The sequence below is a fragment of the Cyprinus carpio genome, chromosome A5, assembly GCF_018340385.1.
Source record: "Cyprinus carpio isolate SPL01 chromosome A5, ASM1834038v1, whole genome shotgun sequence".
In the NCBI taxonomy this organism is placed as follows: Eukaryota; Metazoa; Chordata; class Actinopteri; order Cypriniformes; family Cyprinidae; genus Cyprinus; species Cyprinus carpio.
The window spans coordinates 2993437-3017734 of NC_056576.1; the positions used below are offsets into that span (position 1 = coordinate 2993437).

Below are 24298 nucleotides of genomic sequence, written 5' to 3' on the forward strand. Positions count from 1 at the left end.
ATTTTTTTTTTATATATTTAAATAAGTGTATAATTTAATACATATTTTATTATTAATTTGTTTATAATAATTATAATTCTTAATATTCCTTCATTGTATTACAAATAACAAAAATTATCACAATTACATCATTAAAATATTTATAACAAAAAAAACTATACAAATAATTATATATTAAAAAAGTGTTATTTAATATATATGTTATGATATGTTTATTATTTATTTTGTTTAATCATAATAATAATAATAAATTAATATTCCTACACTATTATAACATAGGAATACAATTTTATCATAATTTCTGTCTTGCAAGACAATATTAAAACAACATATACATAAACAATCTGTGTATTTATACATGTTTTTGTAATGCATTTACATTACATCTATTGACAGGTTTTAGGATAGATATACATGTACATGAAATATATGTCCAACATTTTACTTCATATACATTAACATACATATTTGTATGGGTTAGATATGTATGCTAATATATGAAATTGTTCCAATTTCTAACAGGGTTTATATATGTTTTTAGTTCATATGACAATATGTTTCATACACGGAAACCTATGGGAACTAGAAATGCCAAGGTCATGGGTTTGATTCCCAGTGAATGCATGAACTGATCAAGGGTTTACCTCGAAGGCAACTTAAGTTGCTTTGGATAAAAAATCTGACAAATGCATGACTGTAAAATAAGATTTGTACCTCTGGACTTCATTCCAATGAAGCGGTTCTCCACGATATCGATTCTCCCCACACCATGCTTTCCACTGTGAAACCAGAGAGTGGCTTATTGATCAATAAATACATACAAATGCACATATTCTCCAGTGACCTATACACTTACTGTACCAAATGACATGTGTTTGTTTACACAGCTGAGTATGAATGGATACAATCTGAAGTTTCTGAAACACAGGCTCTGATCAGTGCTCACTGCTGAAGTCATGACAGTAAACAGGATCTGCTCACCCGATCTCATTCAGATAGCAGAAGAGCTCCAGCGGAGTGTCCTTGGACGTTCCTTCCTTAACATGAGTGACTCTGACTGGAACACCTGAGAGAACCAACATACATCAGTGTGAAGAGGATAGACACAAATGACTGTTTCTAAACGCACATAAGTACACTTTTAAAAAGAGCACTTTGTAATAATGTCAAATTAACGACAGGACAGACAGACAGACAGGACAGACAGACAGACAGACAGACAGACAGACAGACAGATAGATAGATAGATAGATAGACAGACAGACAGACAGATGGATAGAGACAGATAGATAGATAGATATAGATAGACAGACAGACAGATAGACGGACAGATGGACGGGCGGACGGACGGACAGATAGATGGACAGATGGATAGACAGACATATGGATAGATGGACAGATGGACAGATGGACGAATAGATCAGAATAGATAGATAGATAGATAGACAGACAGACAGATAGATAGATAGATAGATAGATAGATAGATAGATAAATAGATAGACAGACAGACAGGCCAGACAGACAGACAGACAGACAGACAGACAGACAGATAGAGTAGATAGATAGATAGATAGATAGATAGATAGATAGATAGATAGATAGATAGATAGATAGATAGATAGATAGATAGATAGACAGATGGACAAATGGACAGATCAGATGGATGATGGATGGATGGATGGATGGATGGACGGACGGACGGACAGACGGACAGACGGACGGACGGATGGACAGACAGACAGATAGATATATAGATAGATGGACAGATAGATGGACAGATGGATGGACGGACGGACAGACGGACGGATGGACAGACAGACAGATAGACAGATAGATAGATGGACAGATAGATGGACAGATGGACAGATAGATAGATAGATAGATAGATAGATAGATAGATAGATAGATAGATAGATAGATAGATAGATAGATAGATAGATAGATAGATAGATAGATAGATAGATAGATGGATAGACGGAACAGATGGATAGTGGATGGATGGATGGATAGATATATAGATAGAATGGACAGATGGAACAGATAGAGACAGATGATAGATAGATAGATAGATTGATAGACGGATAGATAAATAGATAGAGAGATAGATAGATAAGATAGCTAGATAGATAGATAGATAGATAGATAGATAGATAGATAGATAGATAGATAGATAGATAGATAGACAGTCGGACGGACGGACGGACGGACGGAAGGACGGACGGACGGACGGACAGATAGATAGATAGATAGATAGATAGATAGATAGATAGAACGATAGATAGATAGATAGATAGATAGATAGATAGATAGATAGATGATAGATAGATAGATAGATAGATAGAACGACAGATAGATAGATAGATAGATAGAACGATAGATAGATAGATAGATAGATAGATAGATAGATAGATAGATAGATAGATAGATAGATAGATAGATAGATAGATAGATAGATAGATAGACAGATGGACGGATGGACCGATGGATGGATGGATGTATAGATGGTTAGATGAATGGATGGATGGATGGATGGATAGACAGATGGATGAATGGATGGATAAACAGACGAATAAACAAACAAATAAAAAAAAAAACGATGGATGGACAGATAGGTGGAAAGATGGACATGGATGGATGGATGAATAGACGAATAGACAGACAGATAGATAGACAGACAGATAGATAGATCAATAGATAGATAGAGATAGTATGTTTTAATCTTAATTTTCAACAATACATCTGTTGTTTTATCAGTCTGAATAAATTGAAAATGTATTTATCTTTCTTTAAATAAATAAGTGGCATATATTTCATGTTTAGGTGTCGTTAAATGTTTTTGTGGCTGTGATCAGATCGGTCTGGTTGTATTCTAGCCGTCCCGTCATGTCAGTGCAAACACACTCGACTCCCACACATAAATCACGCTAAATAGTCGACTTATTCATAGCGTGAAATGAGCGGCTCAGAGGCCAGAGGTGGAGGATACGAATGGATTGGGGGAGGAGGAGGAACCCAAGGAAAAGAGGGCGGAGAAGACTTTTGAAGGAGAAAGAAAAGATGCCTACACGGGTCTGATTAGCATTTCACACACTGACGGAGGAAAGCCTGCGCTCCTGCTCACAGCTGTAAACGACACATGACGGAGAGTTCAGCCACAAACTACAATCACTGAATCATTATTTACTCACACTCACGTCATTTCAAACTCTAATGTTGTTCATGTTTCCATGCGGGACAATTGAAAAAAATCTTCATGTAGTTTTTGAATTAAAAATTTGACATTTGAATTTTGAATCAACAACAGTTCACAGAAACACCTCTTCAAACAGCATAAATGTATCCTAATATAGTACATAGACTAGCAGTCATATGACCGTTTGTGTGGAACAGACTCAAATATAAGTTGTTATTCAATTATAATTGCTAATTAAATTACAATCACGTTAAATCACAATAACATTCTAGTTACTTGATAATCATGCTAGCAACATGTTAGCAACGTGCTAGTAACATGCTAATCATGCTAGTAACATGCTAATCATGCTAGAAACAGGCTAGTCACTTGCTTATCATGCTAACAACATGCTAGTCACTTGATAATCATGCTAACAAAATGCTAGAAACATGCTAGTGACTTGCTTACTACATGTTAGTTACTTGTTAATCATGCTAGTAACATGCTAATCATGCTAGTAACATGCTAATCATGCTAGAAAATGCTAGTGGCATGCTAGTAACTTGCTAATCATACTAGCAAACATGCTAGCAAACATGACTTGCTAATCATGCTAACAACAGGCTAGTTACTTGTTAATCATGGTAGCAACATGCTAATCATGATGCTTCAGGCTTTTACAACAGCTTTAAACTTTCAAGCTAGGCTTTCTCAAGCAAACCAAAATTTGTCTTGACAAACTTTTTTATCTAGTTCCACAAATATGATGTGTCACAACTGTCATGTCAGGTTTGGTGTCAATTAACTGCAGGATACGGTGCATGCAGGACATTACCTCAAACTTCACTGGTTCTGACGCGCCTCAATTTTCACGACTCATATGGTTTCTTTTATGACATTTTATGATTTTTTTAGCTCGACAGTCAAAAATGAAGATTTAATCATTATTTACTAACACTCATTTTCAAACCTTTCCCATGGATCACAACTGAAATAAAAATAAAAAAATCTTCATGCAGTTATTAATATTAATTTTAAATTTTAATTCTGAAATTTGAATCTGCAACAGTTCATAGTGATCATAGTGTCTGCCAAGCTCCAAAAAATAAAATAAAAACAGCATATAAGTATCATAATATTAGTCTATTTCTATATTTTTTAAGTCTTCTGAAGTCATATTCAAGATGCTATTCAATAATAATTTCTCTCATATCAAATATGGTACTTCATTCCAATGTTATTTAAGTATCACTGAGATGCTATTATAGTTTATATTAATAGTTAATTAAAGTTTTAGTAACTTCATGTGTTCTTCGTGTTGTTTTTTTTATTAATGTATGTATAGTTTTTATTAATTTTTATTTCAGTTTAAGTTAACTATAATAACCCTGGTCATGTCTGACTGCAAAATACAGCACAGGTCAACTTTCATGACATTTCCTGCACTTTTTGAAACTTAAAAGTCACTTTGAACTGTTGTTGCATGGAAAAGAGTAAATAATGACACTTTTGGCCTTGACAAATATTCTCGGACGCCAAGTTTTCATTCCCATATCCAGAGTCCTCGGGCCACAGGGCAGCCAAAAGAGCCCTTCAAATAGTTAATAATTAGATTAAAAGTTCAAATAAATGAAACACTGCATGAAAACAGAGTCTCTCTGCCCCTTCTCTCTCTCTCTCTCTCTCTCCGCATGCACTGCATTCACCGCACTCTTTCTCTCAGTCTTAGAAAAGCAACAATAGAACAGAAGACACAGTTGTAGGAAAAATTACCGCTTTACATTTTTCCACTCTTTCCTCGTCTTTCGCGCCGTTCTCCTTTTGAGGAGCAGCAGAAGACGTGGCAAAGGAACGGGGGTTAAAATGACAAGAGGGAAAAGGTTTGGTCGTTAAAATTCTTTTTTCTCAATGTGAGAGAGTGCTGAGAAAGTGAGGAGAAGAAAAGACGGAGCAGAATAGAAAGATAAACCAGGTCTTTACAGGAGCGGGCCGGCGACGGGGGGCTTCTATTGTGAGAATCACTAAAACAGCTTTTCTCATGGACATTAAATGGACGTGCTCAAATATCTATGAATACTGATGGCCGATCAAAACGGATCATAGAGCACAATGACATCGCTGTCTGATAAAATCACATTACTAGTTCACTCGGGGTCCCACACAACCATTGAAATTCTAATTCTGCAAATATGGGAACCAGAGTTCGACTTTGTTTAACTGTCTGAAAACAGAGACTGACCGAAACCTTTTAGTGCACAAACACTCGCTCACATGCTGCTTCATCATCTCCGCTGAATGACTGTTTATATCAGCGCAGAAAACTCTATTATTGCACAGCTCTCTGTATAAAAATAGATATATATCAGATATATCTGTGTGATTTTTGTTATTTAGATGCAAAATGTAACTCTATTATTGACTAACTCTTTATTCTTTGTACTTTATATACACATAAAGTACACTCATGCACAGTGGTAAATATTATATATATCAAACTGCTGTATTGTTTATACTGTCACAAAATGTAAACTATATTATCACACAGCTCTTTATATAAAGATGGATATTTAAGTACATCCTATTTATTTGCATACAAACAGTACACTCACTTACTGTACAGAAATATACATTATATAGCAAAACTCAACTGCTTGATTGATTATATTGTCACAAACTGTAACTATATTATTGCCCAGCTTGAATCTGTTTAAATATGATGCAACTATAATGCAAGAAGATGTTAAGATGTTATGTAAACGTTAACATATGATTTTCTGTAAAGCTGTAAGAAGCGCAACATAAATAATTTGACTTGACATGCATGCAATTTATTTAGATTTAACCTTAATTAATTGATCTGACTAGTAATATTACATTTTTGGTCATTCAAATATATATATATATATATATTTTCCTGCAATTAATGTGTTAATGTTAGATAGCAGAAACACTCACTATTGAACATGAGATTTGTGCATGTATTGTTTTAAAACAGCAAACAAAACAGCAGTTTGCAGCGTATTTGTGGAAAGTGTTGAATAGAGCAGCATTGAGCCACATTCACTCACCTTTAGCGAAGTCAATCTCCAGCACATCTGGTTCACTGGGTGAATCTTCTGGGTTCTTGGTCATCTGGTAGAGATCTGAAGGTGCGTGATTCTGAGGAACATCAGAAACGATGGCTTTAATTCAACAGTTCATCAGCAGCGCTTTATGACAACCTGCTGTTAGTGAAGCGAGACGATTCATCAAGAGAAAAGACCTCATATGATCTCATATGCTTGAGTTAAATCAGTAAAACTTCTGCGTATTTATCTCACAATTCCCCATTTTTATCTCACAATTCTGATTCATATCTCAATTCTGCATTTTTATCTCACAATTCTGATTTATATCTCAATTCTGCATTTTTATCTCACAATTCTGATTTATATCTCAATTCTGCATTTTAATCTCACATTTCTGATTTATATCTCAATTCTGCAATTTAATCTCACAATTCTGATTCATATCTCAATTCTGCATTTTTATCTCACAATTCTGATTTATATCTCAATTCTAATTTATATCTCAATTCTGCATTTTAATCTCACAATTCTGATTTATATCTAAATTCTGCATTTTTATCTCACAATTCTGATTTATATCTAAATTCTGCATTTTTATCTCACAATTCTGATTTATATCTAAATTCTGCATTTTTATCTCATAATTCTGATTTATATCTCAATTCTGCATTTTTATCTCATAATTCTGATTTATATCTCAATTCTGCATTTTTATCTCACAATTCTGATTTATATCTCAACTCTGCAATTTAATCTCACAATTCTGATTTATATGTCAATTCAGCATTTTTATCTCACAATTCTGATTTATATCTCAATTCTGCATTTCTATCTCATAATTCTGATTTATATCTCAATTCTAATTTACTTCTCAATTCTGCATTTTAATCTCATAATTCTGATTTATATCTCAATTCTAAATTTATATCACAAAACTCATATATATATAAATCAATCATTCATATCTAACAAACAATACTTATATATATCTCAACCCCAAAACTTAATCTCACAATTCTGATTTATATCTCAACTCTGCAATTTAATCTCACAATTCTGATTTATATCTCAATTCAGCATTTTTATCTCACAATTCTGATTTATATCTCAATTCTGCATTTTTATCTCATAATTCTGATTTATATCTCAATTCTGCATTTTTATCTCACAATTCTGATTTATATCTCAACTCTGCAACAATACCTAACAATACCTAAACACATCACAATTAATCATTTCTATCTCATAATTCTGATTTATATCTCAATTCTAATTTACTTCTCAATTCTGCATTTTAATCTCATAATTCTGATTTATATCTCAATTCTGCAATTTTATCTCACAATTCTGATTTATATCTCAATTCTGCATTTTTATCTCACAATTCTGATTAATATCTCAATTCTGCATTTTTATCTCGTAATTCTGATTTATATCTCAATTCTAATTTACATCTCAATTCTGCATTTTAATCTCATAATTCTGATTTATATGTCAATTCTGCATTTTTATTGCATAATTCTGATTTATATCTCAATTCTAATTTTAATCTCATAATTCTGATTTATATCTCAATTCTATATTTTTATCTCATAATTCTGATCTATATGTCAATCCTGCATTTTTATCTCATGATTCTGATTTAGATCTCAATTCTGCATTTTTATCTCATGATTCTGATTTATATCTCAATTCTAATTTATATCTCAATTCTGCATTTTAATCTCATAATTCTGATTTATATCTCATAATTCTGATTTATATCTCAAAATTTTGACTATTTCTAACAATTCTGCATTTTTATCTCATAATTCTGATTTATATCTCAATTCTAATTTTAATCTCATAATTCTGATTTATATCTCAATTCTATATTTTTATCTCATAATTCTGATCTATATGTCAATCCTGCATTTTTATCTCATGATTCTGAGTTATATCTCAATTCTGCATTTTTATCTCATGATTCTGATTTATATCTCAATTCTAATTTATAACTCAATTCTGCATTTTAATCTCATAATTCTAATTTATATTTCAATTCTGCATTTTTATCTCACAATTCTGATTTATATCTCAATTCTGCATTTTAATCTCATAATTCTGATTTATATCTCACAATTCTGATTTATATCTCAAAATTTTGACTATTTCTAACAATTCTGCAATTTTATCTCATAATTCTGACTTTATATCTCAAAATTTTGACGTTATATCTCACAGTTTAAAAAACTGACATGTTCAATTTTCAGTTGTTGAAGATAAAGGTTGTGTGTCACTTAATAAAAGTTCATCATATTAGTCATCTATAGGGTGATGCTATCCTCCTACTGTTCGAGCGATGCTGTGAAAGTTGAAGTTTTTGCCTGATGCCCAGCTAACAAAAATATGTTTTGAGAATGTTTTGCTAAGATTCCAATTATATTATGAAACCGTTATTTCTCTGAACATTCAAAACATCCAACTAAAACATTTCAGGAAGAAATGTTCCATCCATGAAAAATGTGCAGTACATAAATAACATTTTTGAGAACATTATTAAAGACCAGATATTTTTCTGCTAATGTTACTGGAAGAATGTTTGTTCTGACAACGTTCCCAGTTGAGAGTCATTGCTAAAGTGCAGCTGATTAGATGCTTTCTGATGGATTCTGCTTTGACTGACACATTTTTCAAGACAAAGTACTTTGTTTCATGCAAAAGACATCTCTATTTATTGTCATGTGAGAAAAAGACTAATAAAAGGCAACATGGTCTGAAAACCCATCAAGTCTTCATGTCAGAAAGATGTACTTCCACTCAGTGAAGCCAGAGGTTTCTCTCCACCTGCTGTGTGTGTGTGTGTGTTAGTGTGGGGTGCCACAGATTACAGCGGGATGACTGTCCGTGTGTCCTGTGTGAGTGTGTGTGTTACCCCTGCCAATTACCACAGATTACAGCGGGATGACTGTCCGTGTGTCCTGAGCTGAAGCAAATTGCAGGGGAACTATGCAAAATAACCACCGGGTGCATTTAAATGGAAACCTTTACCAGACAAACATCATCATATGATAACTAATCTCTGTCCAAATGCTCATCCGTCTTTAGTGTCGCTTTAACTAAAACGCTCCGTCTCTGACTGCGCTGCGCTACTTTCTTTATTTTTTCTTGCTTCACTAGTATCTGTCCTGAGACAAAACTGCTGGAATAGCCTTAAAAAGCCATTTGAAATAACCAGCTGGAAGGATCAAATTAATGGGTAGAATTTTGTGGGGTGGGGGGTTTGGGTGTTTGTTGTTGGGTGGGGGGGGGGGGGGGGGGGGGTTTTTGTTGTGGTGGTGGTTGTTTTGTTGGTTTGTGTTGTGTGTTGTTGTGGTGGTATCAGACGTATACACAAGAGATGGAACGAGTCCAAACGCTGTTTGTGTGCAGAGAGCATTTTATCAGACTTATAAATCCATGCATCTGGAGTGGGATTCCATTTAAATGCATGTGTAAAACACAAGGTTTTTGTGATGAAAGTAGTTTGGTTGGTTGAGATGAACGTTGTGCATCCTTGATATGCAAATACAACCTGGTTGAAACTAGTTTAAATTGGCCCATAAATTAAATAGACATGTTGGTTTGATCATTATAACCTTAGTATATTTTAAGCCCTTACAGGTTTTCTGCCTCTTCCTGCACTGTATATGAAATATTTTCTTGCTTTTTATTGTAAACATTTTATCTCGTACACAAAAAAAGCTAAACTACAGCAGTGCTGATTGGTTGAGTTATGGTTTTATGAACAAACATTCAGTCAGATTAACCTTAACAATAATAACACCCACACAAAAAAAACAAAAAAAAAACAAAAATAATAATCAATCATCTAAAATTTTAAACATTTTCGTTTGGTTCCAATGTATCATTTCGAAAGCATTATAGAAACGTTACTTTTGAATGTTCTCTGAATGTTCTGAAACAACTTGTTACATTTAAAAAACGCTAGATGATCGTCCAACTGAAAGATGCCTTGAAAGATTCCATGAATAACGAATAAACAATGTTTTTGTGTTAACCATTTGAGAACATTAAAGACCAGATAACTCTGAACAAATGTTCTACTGAAGAACATTTATTCATAACATTGGGAGAATCTTGTGAGAACGTTTGGTAAAGTTCATGTTTATGGAATGTTTTATTTCTGAGACGTTTTAGCTGGACGTTTTTCTAATGTTTTTTAACATTCAAAAGGAAAGTTCCCATAATATTTGCAAATTGTTCAATGGAATATTCCCTTAACATTTAAACAAAGCCCAAACGAAAATATTTTTAAAAAACTGACATTTTGAACTTTCAGAAATAAGTTTCAGTAACTTTTTAAAATCGTTTTTGGGAAGAAAAAAAAAATTAATAAGCTTGAATAAAACAAAACAACACAACATTTTTAAAAAAAACAAAAAAAAAAATAATAATATTTATTATTCTCCCCACCAAAAAATAAAATAAAATAAAAATATACTACCAGTTTTTCTTAAATGGAGGAATAAAATCAATGGAAAATCTGAGCAAAATGTGGGACAGAGTGAAATATCGACTCAAAAACATCTACAATGAATTTAGTATCAAATAAACAGATTGTGTCAAAATATGACACTGCATGAACTGAACTGATCAAAATCATGAGATTAACTGATTAACGGAACTTCAGATAATTTGATGATCATCTCTCATATCTAAGATCAGTAACGTTTAAATTGATCCGGTCTCAAAACGTCGGCACAGAAACGTTATTTACACATTGTTCATGGAACTTTTTTCTGACACTGGATGTTTTTTAAATGTTACTTGTTTCAGAACATTCAAAAGTAACCTTTCTAAAAATATACAAAAAAAAAACAACCCAAAACTTCCGTACAACCAAGAAAAAAAAAAAAAAAAAAAAAAAAAAACCCAAAAAAAAAAAATCATTTTTAAAAAAACAAACTAAACTATAGCAGTGCTGAGCTTGTTGAGCTTGTTGAATGCAGTCAGAACTGCAATTTATGTAAAAATGGAGGAAATGGAATGAGATTGTTTATTTTTCTTCCCATCATGTTAATACCAGTTTTCTTAAATGGGGGGAAATGTCAAGTCAAAAATCTGTGCAAAATCTTTTCAAAATGACAAATATCTACTCATATTAACTATTTCCTACAATGCATTTACTGTCAAATCAGCAGATAATATCAAAATATGACATTGCATGATTTGATCAGCATTGCATGAACAGAAAATGATCAGAACAATGGGTTGCATCACAAGCAGCTGGATTTAAAAGCCATTATTTGACTGATGTTGTGATGAGCATCTCTCAACAGCGTCTTACGAGCAACAGAAGACTCCAGAGATCAGGTGAAGCTCAACACATTTCAGCGCTTGATATAATGTGATGGGATCAATGAATTTCAATTCTGACCCCCTGCTGGCATATCTGCTCGCGCCCTTTAACCCTGCGAGACAGGCGAAGGTAGGAATAATCCACAGAGAGAACGACAGGCAGAGAGAAGGCATTGGTGGCAAATGGTCCGTGAAGAGAAGCATGATGTCGCGGAGCGCGCTTATTCTGGCCGTTGTATTGTTTTGTCCTACGAGGCGGCTGAGCGCACATCATGAAACTTTCCAACAGCAGTAAATTTCTCTCTTTCCACATGTTAGCTGCCTCATTTGCTTTCAATCAAAGCCTGGAGTTGAAAGAGACGGAAAGACCAGAAAGAAACGGCGATGAGGAAAAAAAAAGAGTGTCAGAGAGTGGAAGAAAAAATGAGTGAAGAGATGAAAGTAAAGCAGTGAAATCTGGCCACTGGATTGGAAGTGACGCGGTAAATCAACTGAGAAAGAGAACATCTCCTTCTGATGAGAGAAGATCTGCAGCAACATCTTAATAACTCTGAGATCCTTAACCCTGTTTCGAAGGCCTTTGATTGAGAGTTTAGAGTCTTTTAGTGTGACTGTACAAGCGTCCAGCTTCAGCTGCAGCTTCTTGTGTCAGATCTTGATTGATTTTGATCAAGTAAAGGTCAGAATAACTGCAGTAGTAATATCCAGAAGACCAGATGAAAACTCTTACTGGACTGAAGCGCTCGCTTTACTTGATTCTCCATCAATCACGTTTTTAGAGTCTCAAATCTGATCATCAGGATCTTTTGAGGAGCTTTTTCACTTTTCACTGTTCCTCAGCGGAGGAGGGAAGGGAAAGTGAACACTTTTTCACAAGCCTCCAGAACATCTCACATAATCTCTGAGGAGCCATTTATTTCTTCATCTCTCAATCACTGCATGCATATATGTTTGAATCATTTACATCTCATCTCACTGAGACACATTACTGCAGATATAGAGCACAGACTCATATTTAGATCATTTTATATCATTATCAGCTGCACTGTTATAAACATCTCACTGATTTACATCACAAGCAGCAGAATTTCATCATATTAATATCAGCATCTGCACCAAATTCATATTTTTGCTCAGTTTGAGTCTCTGAACAAAATTGAGCTGTTATATACTCACACAATAAAACAACATAAAAAATAAACCCTGATGATACACAAACATATGCAATCTTTTTTAAAATCAACAAATTTCATATGTCAGGTTCTACAGTGTTAAAAGCATTCAACCCTAAACTACTGAATATAAAATAATTGCATGCATATGCAATGCTTTATGGGAGCTTGTTTCTGCCACGGAATAAAAAAATAAGTAAAAAAAAGTATAATTGTAACTTCTGAGGAATAAGTCAAAATTCGGACTTTCTTGCAATTTCTGACGTTTTTCTCTTGAATCACACAATTCTGTTTTGTTCTCATCTCCCTGCTCATTTACAGAATTATATTTATATAAATATATTTTGAAACATATTTTATTTTTTGGGCATTTGTTTATTTGTTTGGTATATTTTGAAATACATTTAAAAATATGTTGTGGGTTTTTTTTTTTTGCTATATGGATCTGGACTGAATCAGCTTCGCTTGCTTGATTATTCAGACCTCATTTTTTAGAAATGTGAGTCTCAGATGAGGAAGTTTTATTTTTCACCTCTCAGTTTTCATTATTATATGTTTTGAAACTCCTGAGCTTTGATCATTATGATCTCTTACCTTCGGGTTCTCCAGAATTCCAGATTCATAGCTGTTGAAAGAAAAAAAAAGTTGTGCAGTAAATTTTTTTTTTTTTTTAAATGCAATAACAGCAGTAAAGAAAACGTGTTTTTTTTGTGACGGACTTCACCTGATGTGCATGAGATTTGCATCCATGCTCCAAGGAGCCTTCGGGGTGACAGGAACAGGAATACCGTGCTTCTGAACAATTTCATTCAAAAAAAACTTAGCAAATAATTACAAAAACTCAAAAAAAAACATACAAAAAAAACAAATAAAAAACTGTATTAAAAAAAATAAATACCTGTAAAACAAAAAAGAAAATAGGAAAAAAAAAAAAAAGGAAGAAAAGAAAGAAGGAAGAGGAAGGAAAAGGAGGGAAAGGGAAGGAAAAGCAAAAACTGCTGAATAATACTATTAACATTAAAAACATACTAAAACAAACGCTTAGAACTCCATATAGTGCACCTTCTATATGCAACAGGACTGTTATCAATCAATGATCTTCAGACAGCAGGTTGAAGAAAATGTATTTAAACTATGTTAATGATGAAAGACCGGCTATCAGTCTCAGATGATGAGCTCCATCTAGTGCACTGTGATCAAAATAAAAGCGTCCCAAATCAGCTGTGAACCCCAATCTAAGTCTGAATTCTGTTTAATAATTAATTCAGAGGCTCTTCACCTTTACATGCAGTGTCTAGTTTTGATTGCTGTGTAGGGTTAATTAAAGCTTCTTGAACTAAAATAAAACCATTTTTGAAAAAAAAAAAATCAAAAAAAAAAAAAAAAAAAAAAAAAACACAAAAAAAAAAAAAAACAATAAAATTTTTTACTTGAAATTAAATAATCGTATGAATATATATATATATTTTTTAAATATATAAAAAACTTAAAGTACTAAAAAACTTAAACTGAAATAAAAAATAATTTAAATAAAAAACTATATAGACATATTTAAAACAAATTAAAATGAAACAAAGGAAATACAAAAATTAAAAATGAAAGAAAATTCAAATTAATTAAAGACTGTCAGGGTTATCTTCTTTATCTAAAAGTGAAAATAAAACCATTTTGAAAAAAAAAAAACATTTTTGTTACTTGAAATTAAAAAAGCGTAAACTGAAATATATATATATATATAATATATATATATAAATTAAAATAATTAAAGTAAAAACTATATAGACATTTTTTTAATTTAAACAAATTAAAAGGAAAAAATGAAATGTTAAGAGAAATGTTAAGAACAAAATGAATTAATAACCAAAGGCCCTCCAAAATATTTGACAAATATTAAAAACTATTTTATCTCAGAGATACTAAAATAACACTATAACCCATTAGATCAGCATTTTTTGACTCCTAGATAATAAAAAAACCCCCCAAAAAATATTACAAAAATATAAATATTTTTACTTGCAGAAATTAGACAAATCAATACATTAAAATATATTAAAAAAAAAATTATTAAAAAAAAAACTGTATTTACATAAATTAATCAACAATAACAGCATGTTCATTAGCGTTCACACTCTTTATGACCAATGAATGCACAAAGTTGTAATTGAACAGACTTTTATAGCTGTTTTAAATAATTAAATGCAAATAATTAAAATTAGCCTTTTCTCTGCCATTTCTAGAAAGCACACTTTTCAAATTCTCTATAACTCTTAACACTTTTTTAAATGTTTTAGCTCATTTTTTGTCTCATTTTAAATCTTTTTTTAGTTTTCTGATGCCCCCTAGTGGGCATATTTAAAAAGGATCTGATAAAAATCTTCAATAATAAAAATCTCTGGGTTTTGACTGCAGTCTTTGATGTCCTGTAAAATCTGAGCACAATCTGTGCCACTGATCGTTTCATGATATATCATTTGTGAGTTTTCTTTCTTCACAGATGGCTGTATTTATAGTCTTGTTTCAGTGATACTGCACCTCTGCGTACTCCATCAGGTCCTTCCTTCCTCTGAAGCGGCTGTAAAACTCTGGGATCCTCCACGGAGCGATGATCTGAGGATTGAGACGCAGACATGAGGACGGATCAGACACAGATGATGGGTTTCTGATGGATCTGACCTCACCTGCACTTGAGGATAGAGCGCGTAACACGTCAGCTCGAAGCGAACCTGGTCATTCCCCTGACAAAAACACAACAAAACCATTCATTTACACATTCCCTCACATGCATCTGTGTGTTCGCACGGTTTGAGGTGTGCATTTCATAAATGGGCTCCAGGAAATAATGATTGGATTAAACATTATTCTAGAGGTGAAACATCTTTACTTCATTTACTTTATTCTTTTTATAGATGGAAAAATTTACCATGATGTTGCATTCGTCAGTATAAACTACCGGCCAAAATGTGTTTGTAAGAAGTCTCTTCTGCTCAACAAGGCTGCATTTATTTGATCAAAAATATCAAAAATACCTGTAAAATAGTGAAATATTATTATGATTTAAAACAGCTGTTTTCTATGTGAATATCTGTTAAAGTGTAATTTATTTCTGTGATGTGCAGCTGTATTTTCAGCATCATTACTCCAGTCTTCAGTGTTCACATGATCTTCAGAAATCATTCTAATATGCTGATTTGCTGCTCAAGAAACATTTCTGATTATTATCAGTGTTGAAAACAGTTGTGCTGCACAATATTTTTGTGGAAACCGTGATACATTAAATTTTTTTAGGATTGACAAATGAATAGAAAGTTCAAAAGAACAGCATTTAGTTGAAAAAGAAATCTTTTACAACATTATAAATGACTTTACTGACACTTTTCATCAATTTAAAGCGTCCTTGATGAATAAAAGTATTCATTTAAAAATTTAAAAACTCTTTTCAACATTGATAATAATCAGAAATGTTTCTTGAGCAGCAAATCATCATATTAGAATGATTTCTGAAGATCATGTGACACTGAAGACTGGAGTAATGATGCTGAAAATACAGCAAATAAATTACATTTGAACAGATATTCACATAAAAAACAGCTGTTTTACATTCTAATAAAATTTCAAATTTTTTACTGTATTTTTGAACAAATAAATGCAACCTATAAAGTTATATATGACAATATATGACAATTTTCATAGGCACATATATGATAATTCAAATGAACCAAACCGAGTTCACTTAAGATGATCAGCTGAACTAAGTGTGCATGCAAACCCTGTGAAAGTCTCCTTCTGGAGCAGCTTTATTCCAGAGTAATATCTAATGCGGGCACCTTTCCTGTGGCTCCATGAGAAACATACTGAGCTCTTTCCTGCCGGGCGATCTGGACCTGTCTGCGGGCGATGCACGGCCGGGCGATAGACGTGCCCAGCAGGTAGCGGTCCTCATAGACAGCGCCTGCACCGCACCCCAGATGAAATACTAAACAAACAAAAAACTCAGAGCCCACGACCAACATAAACACCTGAAGCACAGACACACGTCACTGATGAACACACACATCCACACTCAGAGTCACTACTGTTTCTGGCCCTTACCTTCTTGGCTCCAAGTTTCTCTGCTTTCTTCTGCGCAGCATCGAAGTCCTCATCCTGTCCAATATTGGCCCAATGTTATAAAGAGGTGATTTATCTCATTAAAAAAAAATTTACTTTTAATGCTCCTGCAAGAAGATCTACACATTCTACAAAAATCACAAAAGAGTTTAAAAAAATAATTAATTAATTAATTAAAAATATAAATGAAATATATATATAGTATATATATATAAAAGAATAAAGTAAATAAATTAAAAAATTAATTAATTCACGAGTTGATGAAAGATAATAATTACTTAAATAAAAATAAATAAATAAAATCAACACTTTAAAAAACACTAAATATTTTATTTGTTGACCTTCGTGTTATTTGACAATTAACCAACATGAGAGGACTGTGAACATGCAAATGTGCTGAAAAAAAATCATGTTTAAGGAGTTCAGCTGGCAAAAGAAATTGTGTTAAAAAATGAATTACATTAAATTAATATATACATTATATTATTATATACAAAATAATATAAAAATAATACAATAATAAATAGATTAAAACTGCATAAGGTGTTTTAACTAAAATAAATAATTGAAATTAAATTAAACAAATAAATCTGAAAAAAACAAAAATAAAAAAAAAAAATTAAAAAAAAAATCAAATCAAATCAAAATTAAATTAAATTAAATTAAATTAAATTAAATTAAATTAAATTAATTAAACAAAACACCTTTTAAAATAAAATCAAACAAAACAAAACATTGAGAACTTACTGAATAAAAATCATCATCAAAAGAAGAGCTAACCAAAAAATTTAGCTAAAAAAAAATTCTTACTTAAAAGAAATCTGATTCATAAAACTGAATCTACAGCAAAAAAATAAAATAAATAAATAAATTGTGATTTATGAAAATCTTTAACATATTTAACAAAAAAAGAAGTTTGTCTTGTGTAGCCAGACCTTTGACTAGAAGTCATGATGTCATGGGGTCCAGAAAAAAAGTGTTTATGTTGCTCCAACAGTAATGCATGGCGCTAGCAACTCAATTTCATGGGTTCAAACCCTCGGGAGTGAATGAACTGCTCAAATCTGAATACGCTGAATGCTTTAGATCATATGTATCTAACACAAGTGTAACTGTGGATTTCAAGATTTCTTTTTCACGACCTCAAATCACACTATTCACAATTGTTTATGCACTTCCTCCATGCTTTTGAAAAAGTCTTTTCTTTCACCATTGTGTCTCTGTGCATCACCTTCCTCTCTGTTCTGAAATCTAATTAAATATATATAAATATATATTATTTCAGCTAGTTGCCAAAGCACCAATTCTTACTCATTTTCACTTAGTTTAACTTGTACTTAAATTACTACAATTAAAAGTGAAATGAAAATTAATAAAAACTATATAAATATATAAAGAATAATAAAAATTACAGAAAATGCACTACAAAATTACTAAAACTTTTAAAATGAAAATGAAAATACAACATTTAAATGAATTAAAAAGATTTAAATATATAATAGTATCTAAATGATAATTTAAAAAACATCATAAGCTTATTTTTTTAAAAGTATTCATAGAACAATTTAGTTAAAAAAAAAAAAACTTTGGCTAGTGGACCCCTCAGAGGACCTCAGATGATGCTAACCCAGAGACAACATACAGAACTACCACATTTTGCTATAAGTTTGATTGCAAAATTGCTGTTAATAGTGTTAATCGTCTGTTTACGTCTTTTATAGATTTTCTGAACATTTCTGCTATATGCACATGAACTGACAGTCACCACTGATAAGCTACTACTAAATATTGTAGAAACTTAATTTTCTGTAAAGTTGCTTTGCAATGACTTGTATCATAAAAAGCGCAATACAAATAAACTTGAATTGAATTGAATTGTGCACATTTTTTATTTTCAATACATCTTAGTGACTTTTGAGTAGATATTGCCTAAAGATTACCTCCATAATGGGGCAGGTTGTCACAGAGGCGGCTTACAAACATGCAATTAAAACAAACAAACAAACAAACAAACAAACAAAAAAAACAGTAAAACAATAAATAAAAAAAAACCTTATTACTAAAAATAATAATATAAAAAGTAAATAATATGAAGAAGAAGATTAAAATAATAATAATAATATAAAAAAATTATTTCAGCTACGAAAACAAACTTACTAAAACAAACTAAAAAAAAATCAAACTAGCTCAAATTAAAATTCAAGCAGAAAATATATTTAAAAAAAAATCAAATAAAAAAAACACTATATATATATATATATATATATATATATATATATATATATATATATATATACACACACACACACACACACATATAGTATAAGTATCTCAGTGCTTGCACACACGGCTGTCCTCAGATCAACCGGAGCTTCATCTGAAACCCAAACCAGAGCGCAGAATGATTCACGCCAAAAACGCTCCGAGAGCAAGTCTTCACAAGCCCCAAGCATGCAATTAAAATCATTTCACAAAACACCTTCCTGTGTTTCAACGGTCTCCCATTAACAGTTTCCCTGAAGGAAGTGATCTGTAATATTCTCGCAGGGTTTTGTAACGATGATGGACAGTAAAGCGTGGTGTTACCAGGAAGGCGATGACATCGTAGCCCTGTTCCTTCAGCCACAGCAGGATACAGGAAGTGTCCAGACCCCCGCTGTACGCCAGCACCACCAAACCCTTCGACATCTCTGAGACACACACACACACACACACACACACACATGAGCATCTGCACCTCAAAGTGTCACTTCAGCCTGAACAAATGAAACATTTACACTGTGTTTGTTTATTTTACTCTCTATAATTCACTGACACACAGTTCAGAGAAAACATCATACATTTTACATTTATTTCTGTAAAAATTTAGAATTAATGTAAAAAAAAACCCTAAATGTATTTCTTGAAATTACTTTAAATGTAAAAAAACTTTAAATTTATTTCTTGAAATTATTTTAAATGTAAAAAAACTTTAAATTTATTTCTTGAAATTATTTTAAATTTTAAAAAAACTTTAATTTATTTCTTGAAATTATTGTAAATGTAAAAAAAACTTTAAATGTATTTCCTGAAATTATTTTAAATGTAAAAAAATTACATTTATTTCTTGAAATTATTTTAAATGTAAAAAAAAACTTTACATTATTGTCTTGAAATTATTGTAAATGTAACATTTTTTAAAATTTAGTCTTGAAATTATTTTAAATGCAACGAAACTTTAAAATTATTTCTTGAAATTATTTAAATGTAAAAAAACCTTAACATTTATTTCTTGAAATTATTTTAAATATAAAAAACTTACATTTATTCTTGAAATTATTTTAAATGTAAAACAACTTTAAATTTATTTTCCTGAAATTATTTTAAATGTAAAAAAAACCTTTACATTCATTTCTTGAAATTATTGTAAATGTAAAATATATATATATATTTCTTGAAATTATTTTAAATGTAAAAAAACTTTAAATCTATTTCCCGAATTATTTTAAATGTAATTTTTTTTTACATTAATTTCTTGAAATTATTGTAAATGTAAAAAAATATATATTTCTTGAAATTATTGTAAATGTAAAAAATATATATATATATCTTGAAATTTATTTAAATGTAAAAAAAACACTTTAAATCTATTTCCCCGAAATTATTTTAAATTTAAAAAAAAACCTTTACATCTATTTCTTGAAATTATGGTAAATGTAAAAAAAAATATATTTCTTGAAAATTTATTTTAAATGTAAAAAAACCTTCACATTTATTTCTTGAAATTATTTTAAATGTAAAAAAAATTATTTCTTGAAATTATTTTAAATGTACAAAAATGCAAAAAAAGTATTTTATTTCAGTTAGTTCCCAAAGCAACTTTTCTCATTTTCATTTAGTTTAAACTTGTACTATATATAATAACTACAACTTAAATAAACATGAATTATAAAGTGAAAATTAGCATAATAAATATATTTTATATTTAGAAAACTGCATTATGAATTTAACCTAAAGTGAAAATTAGCATATTGCAAAACAATATAAAAATTTTTTTTGCCAAAGTTTAAAGAAAACAAAATATTTAATATTTATATTTTAATATTTTATTAACTTGAAACTAAAAATGAATTGTTGAAAAATAATAATAAAAATATTTTTTATTATTTTTTAGAATAAACAAACTTTATTTCAGCATTTTCATGAGCACAAAATAAAAACAGTAAATTTTCTGCAACATTTATGTTCACATAAATTTTCTTTATTATAGTTTACATCAGTGGGCAACTTTAAAATATGGTCATTTAAAAAAAGAAATTAATAAAAAAAACAAGAAATTATAACCCAAAAACACATTAACCCTAAACAGTAAAATATAAATGAATTTTATATTTAGAAAACTGCATTATGAATTTAACAAAGTGAAAGATAGCATATTCTGAAACAATATAAAAATATAAACATACAAACATATTTTTTCCCACACAAGTTTAAAGAAAACAAAATATTAAATAAACAAATAATAAACACTTATTATAGTTAACCTAAACCATAAAAACCTTTTCAAAACCTTTAAAATTATTATAGTTAACCTAAACCATAAAAACCTTTTCATTACTTTGAATAAAATAAACTTATTTTATTTATATTAAAATAAATTAATAAAAAGTATAGAAATATATTTTTAAATAACAAGGTTACATTATATCATTTTATGAAAATGAAACTATCTTTTGATCTTCACATCCAAGTCATGCCAAGAAATTAAGAAATATGTTTTTTCATTATAGATCAAATACTGCCTAAGGTAATATTAAGAGCATATTGTTTTACATCTGAAATGCCAATAAATGAGTATGAATTTTACTCAACACACTGTAAACTCACCTTAATCACAGCAGGAAACAAAAATGCTTTACAGACCTGACGTCTGTCCAGCTCCGAATCCAGATCCAGTTTGTCCACTTCTCAGGCACGGGCTTGAGGCCCCACCCCCCCAACACACGAGCCAATCAGATCTCGCTCAGAATCAGAGGTGCGCCTGCCACACCAATCAGATCCATGCATCCGTACACCAGACAGAAGGCCCACATAAACAGGTGTGGTGCTATAAATGATCCAGAAGCCAAGTGAAAAGTTAAAATATAGCTGTGTGTATTTTTAAATGTTTTACAATATGCTCATTTTCACTTTAGGTTAAATTCATAATGTAGTTTTCTAATTGTTCCTCAGTATGAAAGTATATTTAGTATACTTAGATATTATAATATACACTTAAATATTAAATATTAAATATGCTTAAATATTAAGTATTCTTGCATTATGAGAATTTTTGTTTCATGACATATTCCTCATTCTATAATGCCCCAAAATAAACAAACAAATAAATAATCCATTATTGTCAGTCCCAAACCCTAGAAATGTCAAATTCATAAAAAGGAAATATGTTTTAATTATTTCAGTAAAAAGTCCAACATCAGAACAAACATGGTCATATTAATTGTGCTTACTGACAAAAGCTTTTTATAATAAAAAATAATAATAAAAATAATTATTATTTTTCATAATAAATAAACTTTATTTCAGCATTTCATGAGCATAAAATAAAAACACTACTACATTTTGTAAGTTTTCTGCTACATTTATTTTCATGTAAATTTATTATTTTTTACATCAGTGGGCAACTTTAAATTTGTTAAAGCAGCAAATCTCAACCTTTTCACTAATTGTCCTTTTCTTTTCTCTTTTGCTGTTGTTTGTGATTTACTGGATAAAGATTATGGATAATGATTTTTTTAAATATTTTTAATCGCAACATTTTTATTATCAATATGTCATGGAAACATATCTTATTTCCTTTACTTTTGATTTCACTAATCTAATTAAATGAAACATTAAAATTTAACTTTTAAAAACTGAGCAATTGAACTTAAGAAACGTGGACATTTTTAGCGCATCGAGTTATATAAAGCTTTATTACTGTACATGACATTTCCTGGTCTAGATATCACACTTTTAAATGTAGTGGCCTAATGGTTAGAGAGTCGGACCCCAATCGAAAGGTTGTGAGTTCAGTCTTGGGCACGGCAGGAATTGTGGGTTGGGGGGAGTGCATGTACAGTTTCTCTCTCCACCCTTCAAATACCATGACTTAGGTGCCCTTGAGCAATCGATCCCCGGGCGCCGCAGCATAACAGCTGGCGTGCCCACTGCTCCGGTGTGTGTTCACAGTGTTTGTGTGTGTTTCACATGCTCGTTGTGGTGTGCACTTCGGATGGGTTCAAATGCAAGCAACTAATTCTGAGTATGGGTCACCATACTTGGCTGAAACGTCACTTTCACTTTCACTTTCATCAAAAGGGCAGCAACTGAACTTAAGAAACAATGTGACACCTTTTTTCTAAGCGCATCGAGTTAAATACAGTTTTATTACGGTACATGACATTTCCAGGTCTAGAAATCACACTTTTAAATGTAAGCTTTCTTACATGGTTTTACCTGGTAATATATTTTAGCATTTGATACTGTATATTCATTATTAAAAAAAGTTCAAATAACTGATTATACTTAAAAATTAAGTTAAAATCAGCAAGATTTTTATTATATTTATTAATTTACATTATTTTTCCAGGTCTAGAAATCACATAAGTCTTTCTCATATGGTTTTTCTAAAACATATTTTTGGTCTTATTTTCTTATCTCCCAGATCGAGAACCACTGTTAAAGAACCGAGACCATGACTGTTTACATACGCACCAATAATGTGATATTTATCGCAATTAAAATCTGCATTCTTGCAACGATTAAGAGCTTATTGCATCATTAGTAACTTGCTAATCATGCTAGCAATATGCTAGTAGCATGCTAATCATGTTAACAACATGCTAGTAGCATGCTAATCATGGTAGAAACATGCTAGCGACATTCTAGTAACTTGCTAATCAGGCTAGCAACATGCTAGTAGCATGCTAATCATGCTAACAACATGCTAGTAGCATGTTAATCATGGTAGAAACATGTTAGCGACATGCTAGTAACTGGCTAATAATGCTAGCAACATGTTAGTAGCATGCTAATCATGCTAACAAAATGCTAGTAAAATGCTAATTATGCTAGAAACATGCAAACGACATGCTAGTCATTTACTAATCATGCTAGTGACATGCTAGTCACTTGCTAGTCATGCTAGTGAGATGCTAGTCATTTGCCAGTAATGCTAGCAACAGGCTGGTAACTTGCTAATCATGCTAGCAACATGCTAGTCACTTGCTAATCATACTAACAAAATGCTAGCAACACACTAGTAATCATGTTAATCATGCTAGAAAAAGACTATGACCATGCTAGTCATTTGTCAATCATGTTAGCAACATGCTAGTAACATGTTAATCATGTCAGAAACATGCTAGAGACATGCTAGTAACTTGCTAATCATACTAGCAACATGTTAGTAGCA

General features: G+C 31.1%; 1 protein-coding gene across 1 annotated transcript in view; it reads right to left on the reverse strand.

Annotated features, from left to right (window-relative positions):
• LOC109044932 (argininosuccinate synthase-like) overlaps window positions 1-18809 on the reverse strand; it is a 29203-nt gene extending 10394 nt beyond the window's left edge. Inside the window, exons 1-10 of the mRNA XM_042757231.1 lie at window positions 18804-18809; window positions 16846-16899; window positions 16581-16772; window positions 15435-15491; window positions 15289-15363; window positions 13481-13551; window positions 13351-13381; window positions 6245-6335; window positions 982-1066; window positions 715-779 (exon numbers count right to left, since the gene is read on the reverse strand). Coding sequence (XP_042613165.1) covers window positions 715-779; window positions 982-1066; window positions 6245-6335; window positions 13351-13381; window positions 13481-13551; window positions 15289-15363; window positions 15435-15491; window positions 16581-16772; window positions 16846-16899; window positions 18804-18809 — 727 coding nt within the window. The remainder of the gene's footprint in view (window positions 1-714; window positions 780-981; window positions 1067-6244; window positions 6336-13350; window positions 13382-13480; window positions 13552-15288; window positions 15364-15434; window positions 15492-16580; window positions 16773-16845; window positions 16900-18803) is intronic.
• Between the last annotated feature and the right edge of the window lie 5489 nt (window positions 18810-24298).